We start from the raw sequence: 9,971 nt of genomic DNA on the forward strand, positions 1-9,971 counted from the left end.
CTATAAAATGTCAGAATATTCAAAGATCAGAATCATCTCATAAATAATCCATAACAGGTGATATATCTCCTTCAATATTAATTTTCAAACATATGCTAGATACATGCATATAACTTCATATTTTGGCTGTTTTTGATCATATAACTATCTTCTCTTGCTCATTATTCATAATTTAATCTCTTTCCAAACCACACTATTATGTTTATCAATATTGTTCATATAAGCATTACTATAACTATTATTATTATGCCATTTTACTGGTATATAATAGAAATTATCACATATATTTCTTCTACATATAACTGCATTAATATTTATATAGAGCTACTCATTTTTTGTTTTTTCTGAGTCATTTATGCCTTTATTATTGTAGCATGAGCTAATATTATGTGAGCATGTTCAAACTTTGATTAGTTTTTGTTGTTTTTTTGTAATTTTTGTTTTTTTTATTTTTTGTTTTTAATTAATTAATTAATTAATTAATTAATTAACTTATTTCTTTACTTTTTTGAACCACAACACAAAGTCCACTAAAATTTTATGTTAATTTTCCCAGTGTTGTGTATATAAATTTGAATAGAGTAATATTTATAAAATTGAGAGAAGTTATATCATAAGAAATCTGAATTTCAAAGAAAAATATTAGAAGAGAAAAAATGCTTATAAAGTTCTAGTGTTGAAATGTACTGTATTAAATTATAAAGAAGCAATAAATTTGTTGACATACAAAAAAGATGCTAAAAATATTTCTAATCAGACAACATTTTTAGACTTAATGACAATTTTTTAAAAATCAGGTAAATATATAGTATATAAAAATAAATAATATAGTATTAAGAAAATTACTACAGTAACCTAAGTATATTTGAACAACTGTACACGGTGCTTTATGGATAATTTGAAACTGTTTTATAATTCATTTCACCATTTGAAGTTAAATTGGCAGACAACTTTCTTTGTGATTCAAAAATATTTATATTAAGTCAGTAGTTAAAATACTTGATAAATATTTAACTCATTGATAGTGTTAATTTATTACAAGTTTCTTGAGGGAAATTGTATAGTCATATCAATATAGGTATTCACAACTCCAAAACATATTATTGAATAACAAAATGCTGAAGTATCTCTTCAGGTATACAAACAAAAATTAAATGAATTTTTCAGAATGGTGATGAATTTGCAAATAAATAATCTAGTTAGTAAACAATAGAAATGACTTTTGCCTAGAAAGTAATTTACATTTTTTATTTTATACATTGTAATAATTTATTTTATGAATGCTATAAGACAGAGCAAAGTCATTTATTTTCAGCAGATCAAAGGACCTCTTTTTATAGTTTTTATGGCAATAACATTTATGGGGACACATTTTTAAATCTAAATTTGTATATTCTCAACTTTACTTTAGATAGAGACATTTTCCTATTCCAAAGTAAGCTGTACTTCATTTTATATTCATTTTATATCCATTTCATTTTATGGAATGTGTTTAATAATTGGATGATATTTTTAATACTTAAAACACTCTAAATTTCAGATAATGGCAGACTCTAATTTTATTTTCAGCTTTCGCTTCATATTGAGGCAAATCAGCAGTTCCATGAAGCTATCATCAAGAATTATTTTGCAAACTTAAAAGGTGAGTTTATGCTTTCATAAATTTACCATCAAAGCAATATTTAAAAACTGGACTAAAATAAAAGGCAAGTTGAATATTCAAATGAAATATGATATGTTGTTGTTGCTGTTCTCAAAGCTTATTTCCCTATAAGGAATGTCTAGTACATTCAAGATGATTTCTTGTTTAGTAGATTAAAGATGCCTCTGTAGTAAATTAAAGCATTCTTTTTGTATATGTCCAAGAGTGGTACAGCTGAATCTTGAAGGAAATACATTTACAGCTTCCTGAGGAAATGCAACATTGATTTCCATAATGACTGTACAAGTTTGCATTCCCACCAGCAATGGATGAGTGTTCTCCTTGCCCCTTTACTCTCCAGCATGAGCAGTCATTTGATGATCTTAATCATTCTTACCAGTATCTGATGAAATCTTGAAGTAATGATTAAATCTCAACATGGCAATTAAATAAAATATCAATTACAATTATGTATCTGCACTGGATAGCTTTTTACAGAGCCATAATGCACTCAGAGTCTTCTGCCACTTTATAATGCAAAATATTCCATATTGGGGGAAAATATTAGGAGCACACTGCATTTAAAGTTATCTTTTCCCTTCCCTGGGTGAATAGTAAATATGTAATCATTGTTACTATTTTTTTTCATGAAAACAGTCCTTCAATAAGAGCTTGCCTAATCTGCAATGTAAAAAATTTGGGGGCTGTGTTTGGGATTAAGCATGGGAAATAATGGATGCTGGTAAATGGAGTTGAACTGCACATTCACTAGAAGATCTTTCAAAGAATGTTATGTGCCAGATACAGTACAATATATTTTACAACTATCACCTAAGAGATCAAGAAAGACACTTACATATTATGCAGTATATTATCCATTGCAACTTAACAAATGAAGGGCCTAAATAATAATCTGTATAAATAATTTTCATAAAGTTAGCATATAATGTCTTCCACACAAAATCTGTGTAAAAAATAAGATAAGTTTATATAAGGGATAAGGAGAGGTTGTTATTTCTACTAGTGTCTGGAAAATCTTCTAGCAAATATAATCATTTGGGGCTACAGAGATAGCAATTTGGTTAAGACCATTTATTGCTCATTCACAAGACTTGAGATCAATTCTTTCTATCCATATCATGGCTAAATCCATCTATAATTCCAGATGAAGGATACAAAACTCTCTTATGCCTTCCTTGAGGACTGCATGCACATGGTACATAGACACACATATTGGCAAAACACAAATATGCACAATTTTAAGTAAAATTTGTTACTATGAAACTACAATAATCAAAACAAGCAGACAAATTCCATTTGGCACAGGACTCTTATGGGAAAGGAAGTGGGGAGAAATTGGACAGAGTACAGGAAGGGCAAAATTGTAAGCAGAATAGGCTTTATGAAAAAGATCTATTTTCAATAAAAAAGAGTTTGCAATTATAAGAGTAAGTTTTGTGTTAGTCTGACTAACATAAAGTTTACCTAAGGCACTCTCCTTGTATACAGAGTCTCAAAAACCATTTAGAAAGGAGATCTGATACATGTTAGAAAATTTGTAAGGAATACTATTTCTAACTAGGTAAGTCTGATTATTATATATAGTTATATCCAAATATATATTTGTACACATACATCTGTGTAAGAACAAACACAAAATATTGACATTGTGTAGTGCTGTTTAGCACTTAAATGATTTTTTAACTATAAGTAGAGATGATATTCTGCGGATATTATAAAACCTCTTACTCAATATTTTGATTATTTCATCTTGCACATACACATGTCTAATTATCTACACTACACTACAAGAATGATGTTCATTTCACCAATTTGTATTTACTTCTTTAAAATTTTATCAGAAAAATTACAAATTTATTTTTACAAACTAATGTACTGAGAAAATTGCATATTTTATGCCAAAAATATTCACTCAATGTTTCCTTCTACATATATAGATGATTACTGCATCTGTATACAAATATACATACTAAATATTTACAATGCCTATCTTTTTAATATTTGTTATTTTAACTTTAAGTAGAGATTTCATGCTATACAATTTTAAATCCTTTTACTTAATATTTTGATTATTGATATGTCCTTATACTGTCATGTTAATTTATTTTGCGTCAGTTCTCCATTTAGAAACCAAATATATTTGAAGTTTTTTTTTAATTGTAGGACTTCTTTTGATACATGCATCTAGAAGATGAATGTTTTCTTTACATAATTAAACATGTGCTTCTTAGAAGTTAAGGAATAAGGTCTAGAATTATGACTGAGTTCAATTTAGCATGGAGGTCTAGGAAAATTGCTTGCCAGTGCTTATAAGGCTTTGCATTTGATCACACAGATTACAATTTTTATAAATGCTAAAGTAAAGGATATGCAAAATTGAATATATTTATCAAGTTCTTTAGAACCTGATTTTTCCACTTGACATTTGCGTTGCCTGAAAACATTTTTTGGTCATTCCAGTCTATTTCTAACAAGGATTGGCTCATTGTCAAGTCCTCAAACTAGCGTCAATTACTATCAGTAGAATTCCACAGTCCTGGAATTGTACTAATCACTATTTAACATGGTCAAACATTTGCTACTTGCCTATATTACAAGTGAGGTAATGTCATACTTTTCGCAAAATGAAAGAAGCTGAGTTTTTTTCTGTATTGGATATGCACACTTATCTCTTTGACATCTACCACTTATTTTCTGACTATATGAATTTTTATCGATTTTCAGTACCATTTTATATTCAAAACATTATATTGTATGTTTTTCCTTTGTTTTTATTAATATTTTAATGATATGCCACCTCCCTCACAAAAGAGCATATGATTTTTTAGTACTAAGAACATGACACACATCCTACTGTGCAATGCAAATACTATTAACAGGCCACATGTTTCACATAAAGATGTCTAGAAGAGTAAGTAAGAGTGAGAATCACTCATACAAAGTAGAATTGACACTTGAAAATAATAGCAGTGATGACAGAGAAAAGAGCAATAGATAAAATAGAAAGTTAATGGAGTCAGTTAATCTCATGACCTCTGTTAAAAGATGATGTTATAATTAAGGTTTAAATATACATTGAAATATGAAAGAAGTCTAGAATAATTGATATTCAAATATATGCAGTAGTAAAAAACTAAATCCATGTACAGCATATGGGCAATATTAAATGGACTCAGTAGTCTCTCTCTCTCTCTCTCTCTCTCTCTCTCTCTCTCTCTCTCTCTCTCTCTGTCTCTCTCTCTCTCTCTCTATATATATATATATATATATATATATATTTGTGTGTACATATATATGTATATATATATGTGTGTGTGTGTGTGTAACAATAAAAACTAAAGAGGTCATAAATTTGAGAGGAAGTGGGGGGCATAGATGGACTGGAGTAAGAAGAAAGAGGGGACGAAATGATGTAAATAGAGTGGTCATGTAGGAAATTATCTATTTTTATATCTAGATTTTTATATGATATAGTTGGTGTAGTAAAACTTAGCAAGTTGTAATATAATAGTTTATCATCTTGTTATTTATCATACATAAGATAACTGTAAATACATTAATTTATCTATAAATTATATTTAATAAGTGATAAAATGTACAGAGCAATATTTAAGAATTATAAAATTTGTTTCTGTTTGTATAGATATATAATAAGAATAACAATAGTAATGAGTTAGGAATTTCTTTAGAAAGTACATAAAAATGTTTTCTATAAATAAAAGAAGACAAAAAATATAAATGCTACCTTAAAAGTTAAGTAAAGTCATGCTAAGTAGAAAAAGAAATTATATAGAGTAATGTGTATGTGTTTGGGCTCCAGAACAAAAATATTTGAGACAAAGACCAAGCAAGAAATGGACTAGTTTAACAACAGCATAGTGATTTAGAAGAAAGGTGACAATGGAGCTAAATAACATATACCAGGCAGTACTTGTTACTACCATAACAGAAATGTGGACCAGAAAGTATATAGAAATATTAGACTCTTACAAACAGGAAATATTTTATTTTTCATGTGTTCCATGAGAAGGATTGAAATTAAAAGATGATATTAAGTCTGTGGCAAGCTATAGAAAAATCAGTTGACACTTATAAAATTTCAATTCAGTTCAAACAATAAAATCTGGGTTGAGAAAATGGGATAAGTTTCAAGGCTTTGATGTACTCATTTGATAATACTTAGATGGTTTATGTATATACATATATATATATATGTGTATATATATATACGTATATATATATATATATATATATATATATATATATAATCTAGGAGACATCATAGAATATTTGAGGAGTGATTAGTGCTTATTTTAGTGATATTCTGGGTTGAGTCTAAATTATATTTCATAAGGAAATAATACTGTATAAAGAAAAGTCCAAAGAAGCAGGCAATAATAACTTAGTATGTAGAATTCTACTAAAGGATGTGGACCCAGAGAGGACTATTGAGTCAGAACAATCTTATTGTTGCCATAAAGAGAAATGAGGTATTTATCAGAATTAAAAAAGGAATATAGCATTATGTCTTAATGTGTGTGGATATCAAGACAGTACTCAAACACATCGTTGAGGTTTATCCACTGAGCAGACCACATAATACTACTTTCATGAAATTCCCAAGTCATGCAAGAGTTGCAAACTTGGAAAGTGTGATTTTTCCATGCTTTTATAAATATATTAATTATTCATGATGAATATAATTATAATATTTTATAAATATAAATAAACTTTTACCCAGTTACACTCTTATTCCTTTCAAGTCTACCAGTCTGTCCCCATAATTGTTATATGTAATTTTATTTGATGACCCAGATAGTTACATTGCAGTTCTAAGATATGTATTTTTTAATGGCATTGAAAATAGCAACCACTTGTAATTGAAGGAACTTTAGAGACATAGAAAATTACATTTTGCAATGATAATTTGGAAAGAATTGCTGGTACAGGTGACAAAAAATGAATTGGGGTTTGGGATAAATGAGAGCCGTTTAGGGATTGCATAAGAATACTTTAAAAGTTGTCTTTCATTATAAAACATAGTGGTTGTTTCTATACAGTTTTTACAATTTGAACTTACCTTATACTGGTATAAGGATAGATACCTTATGCTCATATAAAGATAGGTAAATAGATGAAACTAATGAATTCTCAGAGAAATGTATGAATATAATTACCATTTTCTTGTTTTTATCTTTAGAATTACTTTTAAAATGAATTATATATTTAAATATTTATTCTTTCTGTACAGTAATATGCTTAAAGAAAACTACAAGTGTTTTTTTAGTCTTGGGGATGCTGTAAATGATCTGCAACACTTCTGAATTGCGTATACTTGAAAATCAACAATGACTTCCAAAAGACAATACATTATGTATCCAAATAGGTCTTTGCAAAGGGAAAACCATGTTATCAACCTAAATTCAAGAAGAAGGGTTAACTTTCCATCATCGAGTTGCAACTCAGAGAATAATATCACTATCAGAAAGCAAGAAAACAGTGAAGGAGCTCGCAACTGGATTTCCTCAGTGCATAAAAATGCAGCCAAAGTTTCTGAGGTGGAAATTTCTATTCCCCCTTGTCTACACAAATCCCTGATTGATTCTAAAGAGTCCTTCATTGAGTCAATCATAGAAGAATGTGGTAAAGTCCACATTAATTTCCCAAGTAACAAACTGGGCCCACAAATGGTGATTATTAAAGGCCCTGCAGTAAGTGTAGCAAAAGCAAAAAGAAAGATTCTACAACTTGCAGAAGAAGAACAATTCAACAGGTACTCCGCGGCTGTTCCTGTCAAGTCAAAATACCACCAATTTCTTATGAGTAAAAATGGTGGCAATCTTCCTGAAATCTGTGAGAAGACTGGGGCACGTATCATTTTTCCTACCTTTAAGAACAAGGATCAAGAATCACTAACTATCATAGGGACAGTGGAGGCTGTTAAAAATGTGCAAAAAGAGCTGGAGGCTTTACTGAAAAACTTAGAGGATGTGATAGAGGAAAGCATACTGATAAATCCAAAGTTCCACAATTACTTTGTCATGCAAAGGGGACAGCTTTTACGAGAATTAATTAAGGAGTATGGTGGTGTGTTTATTACCTTTACAAATGCAGGAAAACAGAGTACAAAAGTCACAATAAAAGGAGCAAAACCTTGTGTCAAAGCAGCAAAGAAACATATTCAGAAGCTATTCGAGCCCTTAACTTCCCAAGTCTCAACAGAGTATGTTGTTTCCCCCAAATTCCATCCTTTTATCATGGGACCAATTTGCTCTAAAATTCAACAGGTTGCAAGAGACAGTAAGGTTCAAATGAAATTTCCAAACACAGAAAAGCATACTAGGAAAACACATCCAGATGTCCAGGAACATGGGAAAGATAAGGGAGAAGAGAATACTAAAAAACCTGCTTTGACTTCTCCAAACAAAAATGACACCATGTCTACATCAGACAAAGCTGAAAATTGCAAGGAGGCTACCCAAGTTATGGAGTCTATCGTTCCTGTCACCGCCGAAGTCCAAGTACCTCTTCACCTACATCCTTACATCATTGGGCACAAAGGAAGTGGCTTACGCAAGCTAATAAAGGAATTTGAAGTTCAGATTGAAGTATCACAACCTGGAGGAAATTTTCACATCATATCCATTATGGGCCTTGAAGCAAATGTGGAACGCGCCAAGAGGAAATTGCAAAAACAAGTAAAAGCTTTACAAATGAAACCAAATGATCAGACACTAAGAAATTTCAGACAAACATTCAGTTTAGATGCCAAATATCATTCCAAGATCTTTGGTAATAAAGGCGTACTTATTGCCAAGATTTGCACACAATATGACGTTACTGTTCATTTTTCAAAGAAAGGAAGCAATCTGATACAAGAGCAAATTACCATTTCTGGCTCAAAAAACAACATCCTAGGTGCTCGAGATGCAATAATGAAAATGCTGCGTAAGATTGAAAAAACAGTTTCCAAAGAAATTCCACTGAACCATCAGGTTTGTGCCAATCTTACTGGATTTGGTGGGAAATCCATCCATAAAATCATGGAACGATTCCAAGTAGACATCCGTGTACCATCAAAAGGATCTTGTAATAATTCTAGCATCATTGTAAGTGGACCATCTTCTAATGTACAAGAAGCAGTTGACTATATTTTGAGTCTTGAGAGATATTTCCTGTCCCTTGGAAAGTCTGTGCCTCCATTGGAGCATAATAAGCATAGGAGTCTTAGAAACACAACTTCAAGAACATCTAAGAATTTTGGTAAAAGAAATCTTCGTAATGCAAAATCTACCACACATCCTCCACATGTGGACAATTCTCAAGATTTCCCCAAACTGAAACGTCAAACATCTCCTAAGCCTCACCCTTGGAGGCCATAACAACAAGGGTTACAGCAAATAAATGAGAATTGTCCCAACATGATTACCTGAGACTGCTGGCAAGTTTTTTTAATATATATATATATATAACTGAAATAGATATTGAATATCTGGCATAATTCTGACATATTTACCATCACTACTTAGTAACTACATAATGTTGTAGTGAAAATGAGGTGCTTGACATTGAATGCTTGCAATATTTTGCAAATTAGTTATAATTTCCACCTAGGACTAGTTCCTGGCACTTTTACACATACTCTCAAGATAGTCCATACATAGCAAAGGGTTATTCACTTTCATGGTGATTAGTATGTCATTTTCACTTTTACTATTGAATTTAGCAGTTGTCACAAGGAAGCTACTTCTATATCTTTATTAAAGCATGCCACCTTTTTTTCACAAATACACAATACAATTTGAATTTTTTAGATTATTTCCTATTCACCTTCAGAATGGGAAATCCATCTTCTTCATACATGTATTAACTTACAACATAAGGATAAGAACATATTGTGTTCAGTATGGTATGTATTAATGTACTCTTGTAGTACTTGCACATCAAAAACAACATACTTGTGGTAACCCAGAGGACCACAAATGCTAAAGACTATATAATATTTCATTAATGTAGCTGTTTTCTCTGATACTAGTCCTATCATTTAGGGACTTGAGAATTTCATGATTGTTTTAATATTTTAGACACATCCCTTAGAAATCTTTCTTGAGAAAGAAAATGAACCCAATAACAGATTGTTTTCATTTTCCTTCCAGTGAACTCTCAGGCCTAGTAAGCTTTATATTAATTGTGTCAAGTTTGTTTGGTTGTTTTCTTTTGTTCATATTTTTCTTAGTGTCAATCATGGCCAAATGGGCTACTGCCACAGCGACATCTGACATCTGACATCCAAATCCACATTCTCCAG

The 9,971-nt window shown here is 30.6% G+C and overlaps 1 protein-coding gene across 1 annotated transcript; it reads left to right on the plus strand.

Annotated features, from left to right (window-relative positions):
- Nucleotides 1–7,011: 7,011 nt before the first annotated feature.
- LOC311601798 (vigilin-like) lies at nucleotides 7,012–9,045 on the plus strand (the record flags this gene model as incomplete). The annotated part of the gene is made up of 1 exon (XM_084789534.1): nucleotides 7,012–9,045. The coding sequence occupies one exon, from the start codon at nucleotides 7,012–7,014 to the stop codon at nucleotides 9,043–9,045; it is 2,034 nt and encodes a 677-aa protein (XP_084645660.1).
- Nucleotides 9,046–9,971: the final 926 nt, after the last annotated feature.

Source organism: Acomys minous, assembly GCF_964271855.1.
Source record: "Acomys minous genome assembly, chromosome: 7".
Taxonomy (NCBI): Eukaryota; Metazoa; Chordata; class Mammalia; order Rodentia; family Muridae; genus Acomys; species Acomys minous.